This window comes from Urocampus carinirostris, chromosome 1 (genome assembly GCF_059441175.1).
Source record: "Urocampus carinirostris isolate Australia breed hairy pipefish chromosome 1, RoL_Ucar_1.0, whole genome shotgun sequence".
NCBI classification, from domain to species: domain Eukaryota; kingdom Metazoa; phylum Chordata; class Actinopteri; order Syngnathiformes; family Syngnathidae; genus Urocampus; species Urocampus carinirostris.
In genome coordinates this window covers 11,542,136-11,567,857 of record NC_142349.1, presented here as the reverse complement: position 1 = coordinate 11,567,857, position 25,722 = coordinate 11,542,136, and the positions used below count along the sequence as shown (strand labels likewise).

At 41.3% G+C, this 25,722-nt stretch overlaps 2 protein-coding genes across 4 annotated transcripts in view; one reads left to right on the top strand and one right to left on the bottom strand.

Moving 5' to 3' along the window:
* The window catches only part of myripa (myosin VIIA and Rab interacting protein a), a 26,831-nt gene extending 25,485 nt beyond the window's left edge, over positions 1 to 1,346 (top strand). Inside the window, exon 15 of one of the 2 annotated variants that reach the window (XM_088326515.1) lies at positions 309 to 1,346. In XM_088326515.1, coding sequence (XP_088182641.1) covers positions 309 to 322 — 14 coding nt within the window. In that variant the 3' untranslated portion in view covers positions 323 to 1,346. Of the gene's footprint in view, positions 1 to 305 lie in introns of both variants that reach the window. The other variant, XM_088326506.1, reaches the window with a different exon arrangement.
* plxdc2a (plexin domain containing 2a) lies at positions 1,064 to 25,722 on the bottom strand. 2 transcript variants are annotated; one of them, XM_088326566.1, is made up of 13 exons: positions 25,508 to 25,722; positions 21,406 to 21,599; positions 20,839 to 20,982; positions 20,700 to 20,769; positions 20,494 to 20,616; positions 20,269 to 20,387; positions 17,619 to 17,718; positions 16,377 to 16,472; positions 14,882 to 14,963; positions 14,720 to 14,780; positions 8,383 to 8,575; positions 3,773 to 3,924; positions 1,064 to 2,241 (listed from the first exon to the last, which is right to left on the bottom strand). In XM_088326566.1, exons 1-13 carry the CDS (start codon positions 25,587 to 25,589, stop codon positions 2,026 to 2,028), a joined length of 1,632 nt encoding a protein of 543 aa, XP_088182692.1. In that variant the 5' UTR covers positions 25,590 to 25,722; the 3' UTR covers positions 1,064 to 2,025. The 2 variants fall into 2 exon arrangements, with proteins under 2 accessions (XP_088182692.1, XP_088182701.1); XM_088326575.1 differs by lacking the exon at positions 3,773 to 3,924.

Here is a 25,722-nt window from a genome sequence, read left to right as displayed (position 1 = left end):
CGCGACCCTAATGAGGATAAGCGGTACGGCTGATGAGATGATATATATATATATATATATATATATATGTATAGTTTTATTCGGCAGGCTGGATTAAAAGGATATGGCCCGTAGTTTGCCCAACCCTGTTCTACTTCGAATATTAAATCGTAACACACTTTTTTTTCAACCAGTAATCAATGAAATTGTCGGCATAGTTGCTGGTACATTGGTCCCATTATTGATTTCTGCTTAGCCTAAAAAAATTTTTAGTTTTTATATTTGTAAAAGAAATTGATGTTTTCTTTTGTTTCATTGTGTTTCAGAAGACAAGAAAAGTTAAATTTTGGACCAAAGACTTCTGAAGTGCCTTCTTTCTTGATGCCTTCCTTCCCGCTACTGTTTGGCCATTGCTAACATCGAAATGTTGCAAATTTTGTCACAAGTTTAAGATCATTTTTATAATAGTACCACCTAGAAAAATACATGTAAAAGTGTTAAATGAGTAAAAACCCCAACCCCCCACCCAATGTTTACGTATACAATAGTAGTGTACATATTTGTGCGGGAGCAAAATCTATAGAAAATAAAGTTTTCCTTGAAGATGAACGTCAGCAAAGACCTTTTGAACCTTACACAGGAAGGCGGACAACGTGAGGAATTTAGTTTGAAATTTGGAAAAGAGGAAATGACACAGAGTGAAGACATTCCTCCGTCGGGGAACGCTGACACATAACAGCGATCTCGCTCATGACGTCCCTCCATGTTTGTCTTCACAAATAACATGAAAGCACCCCACTGGAAGAGGCCAAGCCTGCGTCTAAATACAGCGGTACCTCTACATACGAGCTAAATTTGTTCCAGGATGTGCTGGTAGCTCGAATTGCCCGTGTAACGAGCACATTCTCCCAATATGAAATACTTAAAAAATCATTCGTCTGTTCCCAACCTCCCAAAAGCATCTTAGTGAACCCAAAATAGCCATAAAACACATTTACCTGATAAACTAAAACCACATTTAGATATTAGGTAAACATAAAAAAATACATTAATAAGATAAATAGCATAGTTACAAAATAAAAAGCGGGGTGCGGCAAGAGTGACGGCGCCCAACGTATGATGATACACAAGCACTAACTGAACACTTAAAATTATAGTCACTGTAACTTTAAATAATCGCAAACACAACCGTTTTTTCGCCACAATTTTTCAGTTTAATTCATCACTTTCTTTAGCCAGAGTTGAAACACTATCACTTTCTACAGATCTTTTAAAAAGAAATGTTTCCAAGGAGATTTCTTTCTCCTTCCCCTTCAAAATGTTGCGGAAACACATAAAGCATTTTTCATTAAAGAGAGTTGACAGAGGACCAGTTGCCACTTTTTCTGAATGTTTTTTTTTTTTCAACGAAAGCAGTAACTTCTTCCCACATAGACAGCACCTCTCTGATCTCCTTTGTTAGAAGCCAGAGTCTCTGGTTCGTCCCACTCTTTGCTGTTTTTTTTTTGCATCAATAAATTATTGCAGCAAAGCACTGCGTGAACGCTTTCGCGGCTTTGTCATCGGCGCTCGCTGCTGCCCGATTGTACTTCTTGGCTTGGGAACTCATGAAGTCCACTCTTGTGTTTTTTATTATTTCTTGCTTCGTTTCTATTGTCAACATTCCCCTTTTTTAATTTGCCGTCTTAGAAAAAAATCCCAATAAGGAGATGCTATCATATGTGATTAAAGAGATGCAACCGAAACAAACCTGCTGCAGAATACAGGTACTACAGCTATAACCAAGGGCGCAGAATCAGGTGCCTGATGGCAGGAGGCGCATGCGCAAATGGGGATGAGCGGTCATGAGCGTTGAGCAGTCTCAAGCTGTCTCAAGCGGTACCCTCTGGGACTGGATTTTCCTTCGTAAAGTGAGGTAGATTTTTGTGTATCAAAATTCTGATGTGTAGAGGTGCTCGTATCAAGAGGTACCACTGTTCTCTCCTTTCCTCATGGAGGAATCAACATGAGAGCGCGCCGCATCCAAAAGCATTCTGGGAGTCGTAGTCAGGTGCTCTCCGAGCGGAGGAAGCACTCCCTGGGGTCAGGGACGATGAAGCCTTCCTTCTGCTCGCTCTCTCGTCTGATGGCCATGACGAAGGACTGCTTGGGGTCAATTACCGCCAGGCCGTCTCCTTCCACGCCCACCGGCTCCACCTCGGCGTAGGACGGGTGACCCGAGCCGCGGCGGAACTTCATGGTGGGCCAATGGACCGGGCGTCGCTGCAGATGATCACACCAAATGCATTGATGAACGCTAATTTTACCAATAAAATTACCGTGTTTTCTGGACTATGAGGGACACCCAAAAACCCCAAATTGGCCAGAATTTAAAACATGTGCCTTATGTACAGAAAAAACTGGAAATGCATTTTGTTGTATTATCATATTTGTGCAATGATCAGTCGATATTTATCGTTGACCACATTTGCATAACAATGTTGGGAAGGATTGAAACGGGATAGCTGTACTTGCGCCCAATCTTGACCACCAAGCTACTAGAAACGTAAATAAGTGCATGAAAAGATAATAGGTCTCATTATCACAGCATGTGAGAGGAATAAGAAAAAATGAGTGATTTAATATCGGTTTATAATTATTTTGACTTATTCCTGTATGAAATTAAGCATTGTAAGTGACAAATGTTGACTGCGTGCGGTCATGCATTCATTTTGTAGAATGGCAGATTTCCCAAAATGCCTTTCTCTTTATTCAGTTCAGAATCTCGTGCGCTTCATTAAGACTTTGAGAGTCGGCAATACAATACTGTATTTAAGTCCTCTTACTCTTTTTCTGTACCACGGACCGATTTAATGTCTGACAATATTCTCAAGTCCATGTCCAAAAATAACATCAACAATTTAGCACCGTGACGAAGAAAAGTGTGATAATGACATAATTGGTAATGCCCAATGTGTTAACTGCACACTGGGCATTACCAATTAGTGGCCAACGTTCACCTGCCGGGATCCGGTTTCGATTCCCTTTGCATCAAATTATCAGCAATTTATTTCGCCTGATGAATGCAGAAATGCATAACCTTTACTGTAGTTTTAAATCTAAATGCAGATCATTTGCCTTTTCGTCTTGTGCACTTTGTGTGTGTGTGTGTGTGTGTGTGTATGTATATATATATATATAAATATATATATATATATATAAAATAAAATCTCAAGACTAATTTTAGGGGGGTACGCCTTATAAAACGGTGCTCCTTACAGCGCAAAAAATGCCAAACGATGGTTGTCTATCATGACAAGAAAACCCACACAAATCTTGTGAAATGATTAATTAACCATATTTTCTGCAATGTAAGACGCACCGGATTTTAAGGTGCACACACAAAAAGTATTTTTTTTTTTTCATATATAAGGCGCACTGAACTACAGGGCGCATGCCGTTAAAACTAAGAGCTACCGTATTTATTGATGTGTAACAGTTGCGCATTTTATACACTTCCTCCATAGCATATAAATAACCTACTCTTCTCGTCGGCTGAAAAATAGTCTGTGTAATATAGTGTAATAATCTGTGAAGCCCTTTGAGACTCTTCGTGATTTAGGGCTATACAAATAAAAATGACTTGACTTGACTTGTATATATAAATGCAACGATTCATTAGTTAATGCGCAAATGGGGGTACAGACAAAAATTTAAAAAATGTACGCAATGAGAATTAAACACGGGCCATGGTGAGAGCGCTGGAATTTAACCACTAGACCTCTAAAGCATCTTAGCTGTTGTCTACACTGACCTCCATGAAGAAGAGGCTGGTGGGTGAAGTGGGGTGATTGTACACATACACGGACACCAGGATGCCCGTTGCCATGACGAGCATCACCATGAACACACCCACCAGTACACCCGCCTGCTCCCGTTGGCCCGTGTCGTTGTTTTCGCTGTTCGCTGTGAGAACATGAGCCAAAATCAGAAAAACGCTCATCTCGTAGCTTCCGGGACCTGTATTCAACACACCTGTGAACTTATATGTTGTCCCTGTAATTTAAATGTTTTTTGACCATTTTAAATTGTGTACATTGTATAACAATTTTTGGACGTGGGGAAAAAAATAAATATATAGTGCTACGTACAGTGAGCAACACTAGATTTACTGCAAGTGGGGAAAGAACTAAGAAAGATGCAGACAATGTTTGTGTAGTTTGCTTGGTAAATTAACTTATTTAAATGATTTTTGTTTTTGTTCTAGTCCGTCTCGCTGTGAGTAAATGGGTACCACGTTCTCTTTGTAAGGTTTTCTATTGGCACATTGCAGTCATTCATAAGGGGAGCAATTAGCTAAGGTTGATAGGTACAGTGCATCCGGAAAGTATTCACAGCGCTTCACTTTTTCCACATTTTGTTATGTTACAGCTTCATTCCAAATTTTATTAATTTAATCTCTTATCTCAAAATTCTACACAAAATACTCCATTATGACAATGTGAAGAAGTTTTTTTTTTTTTTTTTACTTTTTTTGAATTTATTTAAAATAGAAAACTAAGAAATCACATTTACATAAGTATTCACAGCCTTTGCTTAATACTTTGTTGATCCACCTTTGGCAGCAAATACAGCCTCAAGTCTTTTTGAATATGATCCCACAAGTTTAGCACACCTATCTTTAGGCAGTTTTGCCCATTCTTCTTTGCAATAAGTCTCAAGCTCAATCAGGTTGGATGGGAGACGTTTGTGCACAGCCATTTTCAGATCTCTCCAGAGATGTTCGATCGGATTCAAGTCTGGACTCTGGCTGGGCCACTCCAGGACATTCACGGAGTGGTTCTGAAGCCAATCTTTTGAGATCTTGGCTGTGTGCTTTGGGTAGTTGTCCTGCTGAAAAATGAACCTTCGCCCCAGCCTGAGGTCAAGAGCGCCTGGTGATGAGCGTTGCCTGGTTTCCTCCAAACATGGCGCCTGGCATTCACACCAAAGAGTTCAATCTTTGTCTCATCAGACCAGAGAATTTTGTTTCTCATGGTCTGAGAGTCATTCAGGTGCTTTTTTGGCAAATTCCAGACGGGCTTCCATGTTCCTTTTACTAAGGAGTGGCTTTTGTCTGGCCACCATACAGGCCTAATTGACGGATTGCTGCAGAGATGGTTGTCCTTCTGGAAGGCTCTCCTCTCTCCACAGAGGAACGTTGGAGCTCTGACAGAGTGACCATCGGGTTCTTGGTCATCTCCCTGACTAAGACCCTTCCTCCCCGATCGCTCAGTTTAGAAGGCCGGCCAGCTCTAGGAAGAGTCCTGGTGGTTCCAAATGTCTTCCATTTACGAATAATGTAGGCCACTGTGCTCATTGGGACCTTCAAAGCAGCAGAATTTTTTCTGTATCCTTCCCCAGATTTGTGCCTCAAGACAATCCTGTCTCGCAGGTCTACAGACAGTTCTTTTGACTTCATGCTTGGTGTTTGTGCTCTGACATGCACACTCAACTGTGGGACCTTATATAGACAGGTGTGTGCCTTTCCAAATCATGTCCAATCAACTGAATTTACTGCAGGTGGACTCCAATTAAGCCGTAGAAAGATCTCAAGGATGATCAGTGGAAAAAAGATGCACCTGAGCTCAATTTTGAGCTTCATGGCAAAGGCTGTGAATACTTATGTAAATGTGATTTCTTAGTTTTCTATATTTAATAAATTCAAAAAAAGTAAAAAAAAAAAAAAAAAACTTTTCACATTGTCATAATGGAGTATTTTGTGTAGAATTTTGAGATAAGAGATTAAATTAATACAATTGGGAATGAGGCTGTAACATAACAAAATGTGGCAAAAGTGAAGCGCTGTGAATACTTTCCGGATGCACTGTATGTATTTAAAACACTTGTAGTAATGACAATGTGGTCCTAGATCATTTCTGTGTCAACACCCTATTTACACAGCGGGTGCCAACATTTGTGCTTGGTAAGCTGTATTTTGTCACCTCGACTCCATTTGTTGTTTCTGGTGTGTCATTACCCAAAAATGTTCACACCATCATTTGGAGGACACGATAAAAACGCTGGATCCAAAAGCAAAGTGAAGCCACAGGTTGTTACAGACGCAGAACCTTTGCAGATTTTGCATAGCCTCAGATACTTTTTGCCTAATTCGCTAACTGATGAATAAATAAACAAAAAAATAAACTAATGAACCAACACATGCGTAAAGTACAAATGAAGTAACTTCTCAAATGTCTTGTGGTTTTTATGCCTGGACCTGAAAACTCAGTATTTTCTAAACAGGCTGGCACAACTCAGAAGTCAGGGTTAGATTCAACCTCGAGTTCTTCTTGAGCTTCTTTTCAAATTCAACAACAGCACAAAGCAGAAGAGAACATCACATGGACGTGGTTGTCCACAAGAGCCCGTGCGGGCGCCCATCGGTAACTGTCCTCCATGTTGTCAGCTAACCACGAGGCCGCACATACATTGAGGACACTATGCAGTATTTAACATGGCACTGTATACACTCAGCTATGTGCTAACACAACATTGGCAAATAGCTCAACACCCGCCAACCCCACCACATACACACGGCATTATCACAACAAGCATGATGATTGCCAAAACAATGTTATTCGTATATTATATACTGTACATATTTTTTTTAATTTTTATTTTTTTTTACTTAAAGAAGATATTGTTAATTACTCATTGTTCTGTATTTTTTCGGATTAGTATTTCTTTGTAATATGGTACCAAAATATTGAGAGTGATTTAGAGAAATGAATGTGAGAAGAAAACTGTGGTCGGCCGCCAGGGCCTGCAAGGGCTTTTCTGCTGGCCTAAAAAAAAACGGACTCATCCATCCATCCATTATCTGCACCGCTTATCCTCAGTAGTGTCACGGGGGTGCTGGAGCCCATCCCAGCTATCTTTGGGCAGTGGGCAGGGGACACACTGAACTGGTTGCCAGCCAGTTGCAGGGCACACAGACAACTCACTCGCTCATTCACTTTGGGACAATTTGGACCGGCCAATTGGCCTGACATGCATGTTTTTGGGAATGTGGGAGAAAACCAGAGTGCCTGGAGGAAACCCACACAAGCACGGGGAGAACATGCAAACTCCACACAGGAAGGTTCGATGTCATGACCTCAGAACTGTGCCGCACACGCGCTAATCACTGCGCCGCCCTGCTGCATAAAACAGAATCATCTGATGTTATTTATATTTCGTCCATGAATACTTATAAAGTAATTTCAAATTGTTTGCCAGCTTCCTTTCATTGGTTCTCTCTTCGTCCTGCTGCTTCCAGATGTGTTTTTAAATGTAAGCATTCAACCGATCACATTTCAGCCATTAATTGTTGTTAGGGTCAGAAATCTACCTGGAAGTCTTCACAATCAGTTCTGCAGGCCATGTAACATAACATAAGTGTCAATAAAGCTGTTTCTTCTACCAATCAGATTCCGACTTGGCGGAACAACAGCATTCTATTTGGCGTATGGATATGTCAGCGTTTTTACAAACTATGATTGGCCAGGGGGCAGTAGCACACCAAAGTAATGGTGCCAACCGCCGTTAAACTTAAAGACTACCCGGCTTCAGCGCTGTTACACAGAGACACGAAAGCCTGGGGGAAGCGGAGAGGAGGTGGACTCGCTAACACGAGGTGGTGTATCCCTGGGCACAAAGATTTCCATCTGCTGCAGCGACGTCAAACTTTTGGACGAGCGTGTGACGTCATCCACTCCGCTGTGGCTAAACTACAACAAAGCACCCTGAGGGCATCCTGTTAATCTGTTAATAAACAACAAAGGAGACACCTGGAAGTGTGAATTTCCCTACGGGATGATTAAAGTAAGTAAGTAAGTAAGTAAGTAAGTAAGTAAGTAAGTAAGTAAGTAAGTAAGTAAGTAAGTAAGTAAGTAAGTAAGTACCTACCTACCTACCTACCTACCTACCTACCTACCTACCTACCTACCTACCTACCTACCTATCATTTACCTTCAACTCCATTTTAAATAAAAGCTGGAAATCATTAAGAAAGGTCGGGGAACTTCGAGGCTAGAAAGCCTGATGGACCCAATAACAAAGTAAAGTATGTGGAGCTTCTTTCGCTCATTGCTGAAAGAAACTGAGATTTAAATTACCACCTGTGCACTAGTAAGTGAAGAAAGGAGATAGGATTTTGTGTACAAATAAAAAAGAATTTGGGTGGATAAACTGTGGCTACATTGCTTAAAAATATTGCAATTTTGAGGTTATTATTGATGTTGTCTTTGTACGTATCACAGTTGTAGCTGGAGTAAAGGTTTTACAGCTATAAAATCGTTATTGAGGGCTGGATAGATTAAGACATTGCATTACTGAAGGGCTAGGTTTGAAATGCATGGCCCGCCACTGGTAGAAAATATGGTCTGTCAACAACAAACAAACCTGCAGTTTGGCTGGTGGAATAAGGGCTATCCGTTGCCCTCCTGCTACTCGGTGTGGGTTGTTTTTGGGCAGCTGACGTCCTGCCAAGGGAGGCGGCGGTCGGTCCGGCGGTCTTCCGCTGCCCCGACATCATCCCGGTAGCTGGCGCCTTGTCTGTGATGCCGGGGTCTCGCAGACAACGGGGATCTCGTCTCTGGAGGAGGCACAAATTGGCCTTCAATTGACCTCTTGGGATTCATCAGAGATTTGGCTAAATGAATTGAAAGAATCGGGCAGCAGAAGGACTCTTTAATGGAAACCTTTTGACTTGAAACACGAGATTTAGCGACTGGCCATTTTGGACATTCAACTGCTAATTGTCACAAACATAAATAGAAATAAATAAATAGAGTTGCCTAATTTTATTATTTGATTTTAAAATTGTTCATTCATACATTTATCAACCTCTTATCCTCACTGGAGTTGTGGAGTCACTGTAGCCCATAAGGATGACTTGGGGCAGTGGACAATGTGGACCCTGAATAGGTTGTCAGCCAATTGCATGGCAACTTAAGTAAAATTCTTGAAAAATACTTTTATTTTGCTACTTTTTCAAACCTTGTTTTTTTTTAAATAAGAAAATAATTTTGGGATTTATCTGATACAGCAAAACATGCTTATTTCAACACGCTTGAGCTCATTTTACTAATCTATTTTGAGAATTATTTTAAGGATAGTATGAAAAATATGGCAGCACGACGGCACAGTGGTTAGCGCCGTGTGCTGCACAGTTCTGAGGTCATGAGATCGAACCTTCCTGTGTGTAGTTTGCATGTTCTCCCCGTGCTTGCGTTGGTTTCCTCCGGGCACTCCGGTTTCCTCCCACGTTCCAAAAACATGCATGTCAGGTTAATTGGCCGGTCCAAATTGTCCCTAGGTGAGAATGAGCGAGTGAGTTGTCTGTCTCCGTGTGCCCTGCGACTGGCTGGCAACCAGTTCAGGGTGTCCCCTGCCCACTGCCCGGAGATAGCTGGGATGGGCTTCAGCACCCCCGCGACCCTACTGAGGATAAGCGGTGCAGATAATGGATGGATGGATGAAAAATATGTTTTTAATGTGAATTTATTATATTTAATTTATTTAATGTAATATATCTCATCTCATCTCATCTCATATATATATATATATATATATATATATATATATATATATATATATATATATATATATATATATATATATATATATCCATCCATCCATTGTCTTCCGCTTATCCGAGGTCGGGTCGAGGGGGCAGCAGCGTTAAAAGGGAAGCCCAGACGTCCCTATCCCCAGCCACCTCCTCCAGCTCATCCGATGGGACCCCGAGGCATTCCCAAGCCAGCCGAAAGACATAGTCTCTCCAACGTGTGCTGGGCCGCCCCCGGGGCCTCCTGCCGGTGGGACATGCCCGAAACAGCTCCCGAGGGAGGCGTCCAGAAGGCATCCTTATTAGATGCCCGAGCCACCTCAACTGGCTCCTCTCAACGCGGAGGAGCAGTGGCTCTACACCGAGTCCCTCCCGGATGACTGAGCTTCTCACCTTATCTCTAAGGGAGAACCCAGCCACCCTGCGGAGGAAACTCATTTCGGCCACTTGTATTCGGGATCGAGTTCTTTCGGTCATGACCCAAAGTTCATGACCATAGGTGAGGGTAGGAACGTAGATCGACCGGTAGATCGAGAGCTTTGCCTTTCGGCTCAGCTCCCTCTTCACCACGACAGACCGGTACAGGGTCCGAATGACGGCAGACGCTGCACCAACCCGTCTGTCGATCTCCCGTTCCATCCTACCCTCACTCGTGAACAAGACCCCAAGATACTTGAACTCCTCCACTTGGGGCAAGACCTCCTCCCCGACCCGGAGGGAGCATACCACCCTTTTCCGACTGAGAACCATGGCCTCGGACTTGGAGGTGCTGATCCCCATCCCGGCCGCTTCACACTCGGCTGCGAATCGCTCCAGCGAGAGCTGAAGATCACGGCTTGAGGAAGCCAATAGCACCACGTCATCTGCAAAAAGCAGTGATGCAATGCTGAGGCCCCCAAACCGGACTCCATCCCCGCCAAGGCTGCGCCTAGAAATTCTGTCCATAAAAGTTATGAACAGAATCGGTGACAAAGGGCAGCCCTGGCGGAGCCCAACCCTCACCGGGAACGAATCCGACTTACTGCCGGCAATGCGGACCAGACTCTGGCACCGGGCATACAGGGACCGCACAGCCCGGATAAGACTGTGCGGTACCCCATACTCCCGAAGCACCCCCCACAGGGCCTTCCGAGGAACACGGTCGAATGCCTTCTCCAAATCCACAAAACACATGTAGACCGGACAGGCAAACTCCCATGCACCCTCAAAGACCCTGAAGAGTGTATAGAGCTGGTCCAGTGTTCCACGGCCAGGACGAAAACCACACTGTTCCTCCTGAATCCGAGATTCGACTTCCTGGCGGACCCTCCTCTCCAGTACCCCTGAATAGACCTTACCAGGGAGGCTGAGAAGTGTGATTCCCCTGTAGTTGGAACACACTCTCCGGTCCCCCTTCTTAAAGACGGGAACCACCACCCCAGTCTGCCAGTCCAGAGGCACTGTCCCCGATGTCCACGCGATGTTGCAGAGGCGCGTCAACCATGACACGCCCACAACATCCAGAGCCTTAATGAAGTCCGGGCGGATCTCATCGACCCCCGGGGCCCTGCCACCGAGGAGTTTTTTGACAACCTCGGTGACTTCAACCCCAGTGATACGAGAGCCCAACCCAGAGTCCTCAGGCTCTGCTTCCCCAGAGGAAGACCGGTGGGATTAAGGTCTTCGAAGTACTCCGCCCACCGATTCACAACGTCCCGGGTCGAGGTCAGAAGCGCCCCATCGGCACTATACACAGTGTCGATGGCACACCGCTTCCCCCCCTTAGACGTCGGATGGTGGACCAGAATTTCCTCGAAGCCGTTCGGAAGTCGGCTTCCATGGCCTCGCCAAACTCCTCCCATGCCCGAGTTTTTGCCTCGGCAACCGCCAAAGCCGCATTCCGCTTGGCCAGCCGATACCTGCCAGCTGCTTCCAGAGTCCCACAGGCCAGGAAGGCCCGATAAGACTCCTTCTTCAGCTTGACGTCATCCCTCACCGCCGGTGACCACCAACGGGTCTGAGGGTTGCCGCCGCGGCAGGCACCGACTACCTTACGGCCACAGCTCCGATCAGCCGCCTCGACAATGGAGGCGCGGAACATGGTCCACTCAGACTCAATGTCCCCCGCCTCCCTCGGGACATGGGCGAAGTTCTGCCGGAGGTGCGAATTGAAACTTCTTCTGACAGGAGATTCTGCCAGCCGTTCCCAACAGACCCTCACAACACGCTTGGGTCTGCCGGGTCGGGCCGGCATCTTCCCCCACCATCGAAGCCAACCCACCACTAGGTGGTGATCAGTTGACAGCTCCGCCCCTCTCTTCACCCGAGTGTCCAGAACATGCGGCCGCAGGTCCGACGAAACGATGACAAAGTCGATCATCGAACTACGGCCTAGGGTGTCCTGGTGCCAAGTGCACATATGGACACCCTTATGTCTGAACATGGTGTTCATTATGGACAGACCATGACGAGCACAGAAGTCCAATAACGAAACACCACTCGGGTTCAGGTCAGGGGGGCCGTTCTTCCCAATCACGCCCCTGCAGGTCTCACTGTCATTGCCCACGTGAGCGTTGAAGTCTCCCAGCAGTACGAGGGAGTCCCCAGGGGGCGCGCTCTCAAGCACACCCTCTAAGGACCCCAAGAAGGGTGGGTACTTCGAACTGCTATTTGGTGCATAAGCACAAACAACAGTCAGGACCCGTCCCCCCACCCGAAGGCGGAGGGAGGCTACCCTCTCGTCTACCGGGGTGAACCCCAACGTACAGGCGCCGAGCCGTGGAGCAATTAATATGCCCACACCGGCTCTGCGCCTCTCACCACGGGCAACTCCAGAGTGGAAGAGAGTCCAACCCCTCTCGAGAGGACTGGTACCAGAGCCCAAGCCGTGCGTAGAGGTGAGTCCGACTATATCTAGTCGGAATTTCTCAACCTCACGCACCAACTCGGGCTCCTTCCCTGCCAGAGAGGTAACGTTCCATGTCCCAAAAGCTATATATATATATATATATATATATATATATATATATATATATATATATATATATATATATATATATATATATATATATATATATATATATATATATATATATATATATATATATATATATGGTTAGCCTGTCTGCCTCACAGTTCAGAAGTCCCAGGATTAATTGTAGGCACCAGCTTCCCAGTGCAAAATTACATGTTCTACCTTCGCCTGAGTGTGTTCTACAGACACTCTGGTTTCCTCCCACGTCCCAATATCTGCCATTGCAGGTTGATTTACAGGTACAAATTGTTACTAGGTATTAGTAAGTTAGTATGTCTATGCAATCCCTGTAATTAGCTGGCAATCAGTCCAGGTTTAACCCTGCCCACTGCCTGTCAGCCAGAAGAGGCACCTCCACAACTATTGTGAGGACAGGTGGCTGCAAAATGTATGAAAAATCAAATGATTAAATATCATGAAGTAAACAGTATTATCTGGACAATTTGCTGATTGTACAACAAAAATAAGCACAACTTTCAATGAACATACATAGCAGAATTTGGCTTATTGTAAGTACATGTTTTAAATGAGTAAACTAAAAATACTAACAATCCAAAATGTCCCCTGCTCAATGTCCAAAATCAGCCGGGATGGCCTACAGCAGTGGTCAGTAACCACCGGGTTGCCGACCAGTATCTGGTCGTAAGTAGTTTGGTACAGGGGTGCACAGAAAGAAAAATAAGTTCAATCATTGGCTTGTAGCCAATCAGTGTAGAGAATGGTCAACTACATCAAGCGGGAAAAATTGTATACGAACTTGCCACAACAGAAAAAAAGTTTTGGCGTCAGAGTTGGAAGATGCATGGATCACGAACGGCACAGAGACCACAAAACACCAATAAGCTTTTCGGAGGGTTGGTTCGTTTGAGGGAATTTGTATTTTCAATGACTTGGCACGCGGATCGACCTGATGTTTTGAGTTAAAATTTACGATAGCGAACAGAGAGCATCGCTGTTAGCACGTCAACCTCACAGTTCCAAAGTCCAGGGTTCAATTCCAGCTACTGGCCTCCTTGTGTGGAGTTTGCACGTTCTCCCCCGTGCTCTCAGGCACTCTGATTTCCTTCCACATTCCGAACACATGGATGGGATGGGCCCAGCACCCCACCGACTCACGTTAGAATAGGTGGTTCAAAAAATAAATGAATATGATTTTGGTGTGATGTTACAAGGACTTCTAATTGTTCCACTTGACTAAAACATAATGTTATTGCTATAAATGTTATAATTGTTGTTATCAGAGGTAAGATAAGGCTTGAAAAAAATCCAGCCCGACCCGGCCCGCGGGTGTTACAGCCTGGCCCTGCCGGAGCCTGACGAATTAACGTGTTTTGAGGGACCGAACCCGAAGCAAAGACACATTTTCATATTTTATTTGTGAGGTGGAGGAAGAAAGTGTGATTTTGACCGACTCAGCCCCCCCCCCGCTACACAAGTGATGATTAGTGTTGTGTTCACTTTTCTGATTAAGATTCAAGGCCCGGCACAACCCAAATTTCAGGCCTGAGATCTTACGTAGAGTTGTTGTTATTGTTTTAGAAAAAAGTACAAACAGGTTTAATGGAGGGCAGCACGGCAGCGCAGTGGTTAGCGCGTGTGCGGCACAGTTCTGAGGTCATGAGATCGAGCCTCCTGTGTGGAGTTTGCATGTTCCCCCGTGCTTGCGTGGGTTTCCTCCGACCACTGCGGTTTGCTCCCACATTCCAAAAACATGCATGTTATGTTAATTGGCCGGTCAAAATTGTCCCTAGGTGTGAATGAGCGAGTGAGTTGTCTGTCACTGTGTGCCCTGCAACTGGCTGGCAACCAGTTCAGGGTGTCCCCTACCCACTGCCCGAGGATAGCTGTGATGGGCTCCATCACCCCCGCGACCCTATTGAGGATAAGCGGTGCAGATAATGGATGGATGGATGTTAAATGGAGCATTTGGGCCGGGCTATAAAATGGTTGTCGGACAAAGAACCGGTCCGTGGTACAGAAAAGGACCACTGGAACACAGCACTCTGCAATCCTCAAAAGGATTATGGGTAATGAACAAATGAACATAATAAATGAAAACAATATTAAAGATTAAAATGAGCAATTGTGCTACATTTTCTTTCAATTGAAGTTGAGGTGAGCACTTGCAGTCCTATCATAAGAGATGAACGACCAACCTCTTCCTGGCATCCATGATCAACCCAATCCTGGCGGTTTCGGTCAAAGCCGCTGGAGCATCTAGAACAAAACAACCATCCCCAAAAAAGACAAGACTGACGGTTGGCGAGGAATGATCCGCATTCCGTAGGCGGCGTGCTGTGTGTGCTTTTCCGTCTGACCTCTGCAAGCGAGAGCACCAGCTGCAGTTGAAGCCGATCTGAGAAGTGACACATGGAGTACAGCTGGAGAACTGCAGGCAGGCTGAGGATCAACACACAAAAGGGACCAGGGAAGTCAAAGCATTGCCAAAGAAATATTTAGTAAATGCAGTAATCCCTCGCTATAACGAGTTTTGCTACTTTGTGTCGTATATTCTGTTTTGCATTCTGATTGACTGAACAATATACCCAATCATTTTTATTTGATGCTACAGCAATTATTTGTAAAAAATGAAGTAAGAAAGAATGTTATTCAGTACTTGTATTTGTTAAAATTTTTGTCATTTGGTTTCAGCGTACCGGTATTACACAGTATTTAATGGTACTGTATTTTTTCACACTATAAGCCACACCATATTACCAGGCCCATTCCTCCCAAAATACTCTTTTGTCATATATTTTTTATATATAAGGCACACTGGAATATAAGGCGCATGCAATTGATACTACAGTAACAGCTACCATATTTTTTTGCACATATTATACACTTGATAATAAATAAGTCACTGACCAAAAACGCAAAACAGTGTGTGAAACGGGAGTCGAACCCAGGACTTGGCAAAAGGAGTGACAAAACTTTACCACTAGACCACCGGTGATAAAGACAATATACGAAAAGGCATTGGATTAATCAATCCAGTGTCTTATAATATGTTAGCTGTATCACTGGCGGTCAAGTGGTTAGATTTTGGCGCTCTCACCACTGCGACCCTGGTTCGATTCCCATTGCATATATTGTATTACAATTTTGGTCATTCATGTATTTTGATTGATCAATCTTTCGGGGAGAGTCCTATAAGTATATATTCCCATTTTTAAACTCATTTGATTTGATGTGCTTTTATTACTTGTACAACACTTGATGCAAAACAACGGTTATCTGAAAGGGATTTATAGATATAAATTAAGATCATTGATTGTTGAATTTACACGGCGGATGGGTGGTTAGTGTGCGGCCCCAAGGTGCGGGCGTTCAGGTTTCAATTCCAGCAATCGCAGGTTCAATTCCCGGCTCCTCCGTGTTATATGTCGAACTGTTCTTGGGCAAGACACTGAATCCCTAATGCCCCCAATAAGCAGGTCAGGGCCTTGCATGGCTGCATGGCTGCTATTGGTGTGTGAGTGTGTGTGTGAATGGGTAAGTGTGAAGCACATTGTAAAGCGCTTTGGGAGGTCATTGACTTGAAAAGCGCTATAGAAAAATGCAGACCATTTATTATTTATGCATTAGTATAGCATGCTTTTATTTCATTGCTTTTGTTTAATATTTACATATTTTTGTTTAGGTTATATTTGTATAACCTGATTATATAATTCTAAATCCCTGAGCATTTAGTGGTCTCAAAATGTCTTGTTTTTAAGTTACTATCATTATTATTATTTTATTCTTCTTTGGACACAATAATATTAAATAATTGAACGTTATAGTGAATGGACTTGGAATGAGTGAATTTACTTGGGAAAGGTTGAATCTCTATTGTGGTCCCGTTGGAGATCTTCGACTTGATAATGTCCACCTTGTGGTACTCGTAGATTGTTCTCCGGCGCACATCTACCAGAGAGACAAGGATGCATTTTTTTGTAGCGAGCTTCTGTTATATAGTCTTATTCATTAAGTATACTTGTTTCAATAAATAAATAAAAATAGATGGTGAAAAAAATACCATTATGTCTTGAATACTTGTTTAAATTTGTTCAATAGAATTTTAAAAAGCATACAAGAGTCAACCACAACAAAGACTCAGACTCAGTCATCCATAAACTCCAAGTGCTATAGGTTGAACATCACCTCCTGTTCTTACAGTACCAAACGCTGTTCAACCCATCCTCCTGTACTGCTGCTCTACATGATATTTTCTATGTTCTCTGTTACAAATCAGACAAAATCACATATATTGCAACTAAAATCATTGGACTACCCATAACCAAACTCTCGGACCTAATGACATGTCCATTATGTGACTGGCAAAGATACAGAACGATAAGGTTTAGGAGGGCCCACCTCGCTAAAAGCCTGATCCACTATGACATCTCCTTTCTAAACAACAACTGACCCATCAAATCAGTCAGCCATAATTTATTTTTCATTTTCTGAACATTTAGGGGGGATTAAAGTTCTAACTTCCTGTGCCTTACAAGATATTTTGCGAACAACAATGTTTTACACTGCAATTAGTCCGATGCGCCTTATAGTACAGAAAGTATGGTAACTATACATGTATAAAGGCTGATGAACAATATGTCTATGAAAAAAATGTTGGTTTTGTATTGCAGGAATCAAAATGACTAAATACCAAATCATATATGATTTATTTTTTTGTTTATTACTACACAGACTTCCATCTCATTTTATATATACACTATATATATATACATATATATATATATATATATATTATATATATATATACATATATACACACACACATATACACATATACATACACACACACACACATATTATATATATATATATATATATATATATATATATATATATATATATATATAAATATATATATGTATATATGTAGCTGTTTTTAAAAAAATGTTTACCTTTTATTTAATCAATTCCTGAATTATATTGTTAAATTCATTTTCATATTTTCATTTATGTTATTTATGATCCTCCATATTTTCTCTTCCAGGCATTTGCTTAGCCAAAATGTCCACGCACACCATGCATGAATGAACTCACTGGGGATCTGCTCAATGTTGTGGAGCACCACAAAAGCATCCGACAGGCCCACTTTGACTGGATGATTCTTGTTGCTGATGTTATTGATGTCGACAGGAATCTATATAATGAAAAAAAAAACTTGCAGCAGCTTGAGACAACTCCTCAAGGGTCAGAGGATAAAACTGTTTGAGTCTTGGGCCACAGGGAGTCAAAATCAACGTTAAGACTAATACGGCCAATGGGCCACATGTGGCCTGGCAGGCTTTTTTTTTGGTTAATTTATAATGACCATGTATATATATGATAGTAAATAAAGTATTACTAAACCATTATCTCTTTGTGTGTCTACTACAAATGTACTACAGAATTACTACAAAACTATATATCAAATTGAGAGCTTAAAACCAGCACCTAATGTATTATTTCGCTTTCATTCTGAAAAGAAAAAAAATACTGCCGAAATACTACAAAAATACTATTACAGTAATGTTATAATAAAAAATATTCTTGCAAAAATACCACTACAGAAATAATACAAAAATACTATCACAAAAATAGTAAAATTTTTACCACAGAACAACTACTGTAAAAATGCATCTACCTGTACACTAATACTACAGACACACTACAAAATACAATGAAAGAAACACAAAATACTGCAAACATTTAAAATTTAGTGCATGAAAACGGGGGCTTTATATTTGATTTAGTTTTAATTCTGAAATGAGAAAATACTACTAATAGTTTAAAAATACCACTGAGGCAATACTTTAACGAAGAAACACTCGTACAGAAATACGACAAAAACACTACAAAATACTACAGTAATACTACAAAACTAAATATCAAATTTAGTGCTTAAAACAGGGACTTAATATAATATTATGCTTTAATTGTGGGAGTTTTAAAACCAATTTAAAATAAAAAGGAAATGTAACATGTAGATATCCGCTCTTATATTTATTCATACATTATTTACCTACCATTGCACATCCATATATATATATATATATATATATATATATATATATATATATATATATATATATATGTTTTATTTCATTTTATCTATTTATTTATCTATTTATTTATTTGTACATTATATGACCCCCCTCTTGCGTGTTTCACTCTACAATTTTTTTATTTTTTTGCACTGTTGGACATAAAATCCCCTTTCAATACTCCAACTCAATACTACATATTTATATCTGTATATTTAAGGAAACTGTGTGGGTCAGATGTATCGACATTTCGTTCTGTGTACATGTGTACAAAAATGACAATAAAGTATATCTCAATCCCTCTGAATACATGATAAAAATGGGATAGGTCTCTAGGACCCACACCGTGGCCACATTTTGCCTACATGTTTTAACCCAATGCGGACTTCGACTTAAAAAGTTTGCCCACCTCTGGTCTAAACATTTGCGAGAGGGGCAGAGAGAGAAAAATAATAAATGTTAGGATTTTTGCATGAACATAAAAGTTTTCCAATTTTCATCATATGCATGTATGAATACATATACAGTACATCCAGACATTGACATCTACATGTTATATTTCATTTTATAATTGTGTATTAATAGACCATGTCATCAAATAGGTTTGGAAACAATAAGAATGGAAGCAAAATGACATATAAGGGAGACTGGGGACAACAGTGGCACCAAAACAAATCTTTTCATTTTTTTTAATTTTTTTTTAACTTTTTGTCTAGTAGATCGGATTTGAACACCTGCTGGCCATAGTGTATCCACCCAAGCAGTAGAGTAACAACCATGACATTAATAGTACCGGTAATAAAAATTAGGGTCACTCAAATGTCATTTTGAAACAAATTATTATTTTTCCCAAAAATATTCTTTCTCTTTTGAGCACTACATTTGATCAAATGCTTTAAAAAAATACAAATGCAGAAAGGCTTTTTTGCATGACATTTGATAGATATCTTGATACATCAAATCAATACATGATGAAAAAAAAAGCAGGCTTAGAAGAACGTGATATTTACATTATTTTAATGTTGATGCACGACACATTAAATTAATGTGTAACCTCATGCAAAAATAGAATTACTAACAATAATTGGTTTTCGAGAAAAAGGGTAAAAACTGTTAAATTTGGAATACAATAGTGGCACCATAAAGACGACAAAATGTTATTTGAAGTAGTGCTTTTTTCAACTGTATTGAATTCAAATGTCTTTATTGTCATTCATAACAACGTTGTGAAAACATTGTATGCAACTAAATTAGACATTGCACTCCAGGTTAAATATGTAGTTAAGACTTAAAAGTGCAAAATAAAATATAAAAGAGTATCAAAAGGCAGAAAATAATACTAAGAATGTAGTGCTTCGAATAAAAGTGCAATGTTTGTGAATAAAAATGAAAAGAAAATAGTGCATTGTGACAACGGTGCAATGAAGTGCTATAACATTTAGCATGACTGGAGGCATTATTAGTCATGGATGTATCCAGAATGGAGGGTGAAAAAGATAAGGGAGAGAAATATAAACAAAGCTATAAATATAAGAAATATAAAACTAACTGGGGAGCCGGTAGCCATCAGATCCTGCACTTGTGCGTGCCACCATCTTATTCAGTATGTGAATGTGGCCCGCGGACCATAGTTAACCCACTCCTGGCATAGTGTGAAAAGACATGACCTCTTTGTAGGTGAAGACGATGTGTCCGTCACTGTGCAAAGCGGCCTGGAAGGTGAACGTTCCCATGTCGACGTTGTCCTGCAAGTGGAGGCGAGTCCACTGCACTACCAGTGAGGACCCTGCAGAAATGCAGGAACACAATTTTTAGCTGATACAAAAGATATTCCATGGTTTTATGCATTGGGCATAGGGAAATAATGTACTCAATGAATGAAATGTGGTTACCGTTATCATAGTAAAAAACAGAGGAGTTGCTGGAGAGGCTCGGGTCGAAGTTGGCCATGAGCGGCGCAATATACTGAGTGGCTGTGAGCAAGCGATGGATGACGTCTCCCGTGTAAATAAATCCTGCACAGGGAAATTGTATACTTTAGTGTAGTGTAACCAGACGCCGGACCCGAGCGGCAGCCAACAGGTGTGATTTTACTCGCCTCCCGTTGCCACAGTTACTTCCTTCAATGAGTGCCCGTAGAACGGAAAGTTAAAGGAAAGGTTGACTCTCTGGAACAGATGGGCATGTCACCGTGTGTCAAGATATGGAAGATGATGATTATGAGGGTGATGTATTACCTCAGCTTGCCTGTGTGTACTGGACAAGAAGCCACGAGTCTTCCATTCGTTTTTGTATTCATGCCCTGCATCGACCCAAGAGTCTGCCTCCACCGTCTCACCAGTACCGATGATTTTAGACGTGTAATAGACATGATCCAAGTACTATAAAGAATGCAATGAAATTAATAATCCAGTAAATGGACATAGATGAGAATCCTAAATTCTAGACTACAAGCCGCCACGTTTTTGTACATTTTAACCATGGTCATACATTTTTTCAGTTTTTTTTAGTGTAGCAATACTTGGATTCCTCTCTATTACTTTGTCATGTGCGCAGGGGTGGGGGGGAACTAAGGTAATGCGATTCGTTTTTTATGAAGGAATGTCGAGTTATTTAGAACAAAAAAGCAATTCATTATCAGAACATTAAAGCTTTAGACCCAGCCTGGGTGGATTTTACAAACTGCCGAAAAAAAATATTGTATTGTGAACCCTGTCAATTTTTTGGGATTGAAAAGATTAACCAAGTACATAAAAAGTAAAAAAAAAAAAGAAAATGAAAAAGAAAAAATAAACTCCTCTCACCACAATCTGAGTGGAGTTGTCGTGCCCCTCCTCCAATAAATCGAGGTCCGATTCATCTGGGTGGTGGCTGTCCCTGTACAGGCCCCTGTGATCCGTGGCCGTCGTGGGCCAGGGCGTCCATCTATTCCCATTTCCCCCGCTATCTAAAGGTCGTGCTGGGCTTTCAACAGTTGTAGATTGTTGGTGGCCCAAACCTGAGCAAACAAGACATAACTGCAGTTTGAGAGTGTTTACCTGTTAAATGGAGAGACAATATCCGATGGCCGGAAATCTTCATTATCAATCTCTAACAATGAGTACAATTACATGAAGGCAATAATCTGATTTGACAAAAAAAATTGCCAGTATTTTGATCAAGTAAAGTAATGTACACAAGCGCATAATCTGATTAAGCAATGGTTGGGTTAGTCCATTCATATTCGGATTATTTATCTTTGTAGTCAAATTGATTGTGCCCATGCGCAGTTTCCTTCATCTGGGATAAGGCTATGACCCAAAGCACTGTCGGACAGAGATGAATGATACACACAAACTCTAGCATACATATTCGTAAAACCTCTTTGACATTTTGATTTTATTTTCTGCACCCAAGGAGAAAATGCCACAGGTGCATCCATCTATTCATAGAAGATGCCACAGTTGTATCATTCCATAAATAGTGCAAAGCCATGCTTTTGGATAGGCAAATTGAGTAAACACAGGAGATGCAGCAATGGAGATCACTTTGTCAGCACAGAGGTATAAAGCAAGTGTTTTTCAACCTTTTTTTGAGCCAAGACAGCTTTGTTTCATGTAAAAAAAAAACCTCGGGAAACCACTAGCTGAATATTTAAAAAGGAAAAGATTATATTAACATTATAAGTGCATTTTAGCATTGAAGAATGACATTGTAACATATTGAATAGGAATCAAGTAAACAAAAAGAATAAAGTATTTTATCATCTTCTATATTTCAACTCAGTGTGAAACCTGGTCTTGTATGAATGAACACAGAGCTGATATCCTGGGAGGAATCGATGAAAGACCCACTCGAAGCTCATCCTCCACAGCTCTCAGTCTTTCTCTGTTTTTAGTTTTTACACCAGTCAGGCTTGAAGAGCTCACCTCACAAAGGTATGTTGTGGAAAATGGGAGCGATGTCAGAATTGGGCAGCATGGGGAACTCCTTGGTAGATGCCCACCAAAAACGGTCCACAGGTAGATCGGCAAACCTTAGCTTGAGACCACTTTCTTCTCTCAGTTGAGTTAGTTCCTCTTCCTCCTGTACAGTCATGTCCTTTTTGTTTGGAGATCGCGTTTAAGCTTACGTGAACAGTGGCACTGAGAGTTTATCACCACATACAAAGCATAATGGAATCGGTGCCGTTGCATTTTTGGTAAAAGTAAATCCAAATGAAAGACAGCTTTCGTTGTATTGCCTCCTGCCAGAAAAGAATTGCTGGATGGTTTTGCTTTAGGATCCAGTTCTCAGGGATCAGAATGGAGATTTTCATTTTCAGCTGAAATAGCCAGGGTCCAGGAATAAAGTCCCTGCAGCTTGAGCAACAATGCGGCCAATTTTTCTAACGGCCGCCAGGGTGCGCCAGAGCAATAAAGGAAAGAGTGAGACAGTCGGATTTTGAATTTGTTTGCTACGCAAGAGAAAAAGTGAAAAAGTCGGAATGCCTTTGGGGGTTCAAAAACAGCGGAAAAAATTCTGATCCCTGAGTTCTGCATTAGCATTTTTTCTCTTCAAAATGCATCCATCACTTTCACGGTCATCCTGCTATCCCGCGGTCGCTGCATCCATGCGTCACTAATTCGCTTGTCTCCAATCACAAGACAATTAGCTACCTGCTGCTGCTTGTGGTATGGGAAGGTAATACATAATTACTGCCTGGATTGCACAGGTACACAAATTGGATAATTTCCCACAGCACACCTGACAATATCTCAGTGGTGAAAAAACACTGGTATAATGTACGATACTCTGTTGGATTTGGTAAGTGACATGAATGGAATAAACCTTTATTCAATGACGAAACTAAAGTTCAGAGACAACTTCTCTTTGTTTAATGGCCTCGCCCATGTTTCGTCCTTGTAATCGTAATATTCGCTTAAGGCATGCGTATGGGGTGATGGGGCACAGCAGCGCCTGTACTTGATAAGGCGGATGAGGAGAGCCCACCTGCCCCCACCCTCCCTCATCACATTCTACAGGGGCACCATAGAGAGTATCCTGACCAGCTGTATCTCTGTGTGGTGTGGAGGCTGCAGCGCTTCCGACTGGGGTAGTGTGAGGAGGGTGACGAGGACAGCAGAGAAAATCATCGGGACTTCTCTCGCCTCCATTCAGGACATTGGCCAGAAGCGCTGCCTATCCCAAGCCAAGAACATTATCAGGGAGCCCTCTCACCCCCATCATGGACTGTTCACTCTGCTAGCCTCTGGGAAGAGGTACTGCAGTGTGCGGTGCAGGACCACCAGGTTCCACAATAGTCTTGTCCCCCTGGCCATTAGACTGTTAAATGGTCAATCAAACACATAGTAAATTTAAACTGCTGCTAATCTGTACATCTGTTGGTTTTGTTTGACTTTTTTGAACTACTGGCAGTTCTTTATAGCTAGCCACTCCTTGCACATCTGTTCTCCTCTGCACTATTGTACTACAGTGTTATTGTTACTGTTTACCTGACTTGTTTACCTGACTGCTCCTCTTGCACTCTTTGCACTACTGTAAAATACTATACATAGCCATAATTATTTAGTATATTATTAGTACTCAATACTCCAACTCAATACAACGTTTTATTTATATCTGTACATTCAAGGAAACTGTGCGGGTCAGATGTATCGACATTTCGTTCTGTATACACGTGTACTAGAATGACAATAAAGTAGATCTGATTCTGATTCATTTATCCTTAGGTGTGTAAGAAATCGATTCGGAGTGCTGTAGATATCCAATATTCCCATTGTAATTGGATTTCCTGCATGCAAACGTGTGATGCCACATATTTGGTGTTCAATGACTTTAACCCAGGAATCCCAATTTAGTATTACCATTAAGCGGGTAGACTAAAGGGCCAAGCTCTGTAGTTGTTTTCAAATGAAAAAAGTTTGATTAAGTAAGGTACTAAGAAAAACGCACGTGGCCCTGGAAGACACCGTTGAGGCGGGACTGCTGACTCATTTTGCTCTTCACAGACCACGGCGAAGAAGGAAAACTTCCGCACATTCTTCACACCATCTAAGTGAGGCACCCATGGGTGCTTCTTCTATAGTAGTGGAATGGTAGCATACTCAAGCATTGGTCCAATGTTAACTGCCATTTTTAAAAAAATGGGATTTTCATTTATTTGGGGAAGTTTTTTTTAATAGAATTTCTACATTTGTGTGCAAATCAATGTATATGTAAACAAATGAGTCCAAGTGTATACCGGTAAAAACATGATTCCGTTTATCAATTCACTTGCACATCACTGTGACACATCGTGTGATTTCAAGCTCTGGAAAAATTCAAATAACATTACGCTTTTTCTCACAGTACATTTTCACTCTTAGGTTCGAAGAGTTGTCAACTTATACGTTTTCCATGTATTGTATGTTTTTGATTATTTCGAATTGTGTACACCATATAACAATTTTTGTACGAAAAAAAAGGAACAGTACAATATTTATGTCAGACCAATCACGCATTTTCTGTAAGTGGTGAAAGAACCCCAAAAGATGCTATATAATACACTTCCTTACACAAATTACCTTTTTTTCTAAATATTATGTCTTGCTCTCAGTAAATAGGTTCCACAATATGTTTATAAGGTTTTATATATATATATATATATATATATATATATATATATATATATATATATATATATATATATATATATATATGTGTGTGTGTGTGCATAAACGTTCATGATTTTGTGTTGAATCACGAATGTAAAAAAAGGCACGTAATGGATTAAAACAGTATGCACATTTAAATAGTTTCTTTACGTTGCATTATCAAATAAATATTTCTAATGGAATTGGTAATAATTTTATTGGTCCCATTAAGAAAAAAAAAGTTAAAAATTATATCGAAACGAATACAATGTTCGAGACTTGTGTCACTTACCAAAGGCAGATCTTGGTGTCATGAAACTGACTGTAAGCTTGAAAACAATTAGCAGTCCCGCAATAACACGAAGAGTCGTCATAATTTAGGCAAAGGCGTGAGTTTAAGATACATAAAAGTAAAAACAATTTTTGTTGAGTTGTTCGAAATCTCAAGTGTTCCAAACTGGCGGCAAATCAGCTGGACGACACTTTTATCAACTCAGCGATGACCGA

Bases quoted from the DNA above. Each gene is read 5' to 3' on its own strand.
- plxdc2a (XM_088326566.1), bottom strand. From the start codon at position 25,589: ATGACGACTCTTCGTGTTATTGCGGGACTGCTAATTGTTTTCAAGCTT. The intron at 20,617-20,699 runs GCGAGTAAAATC...TTCCCTGTGCAG, and splicing joins AGTAACTGTGGCAACGGGAG to GATTTATTTACACGGGAGAC. The intron at 20,388-20,493 runs GTAACCACATTT...GCATTTCTGCAG, and splicing joins TGTTTTTTACTATGATAACG to GGTCCTCACTGGTAGTGCAG.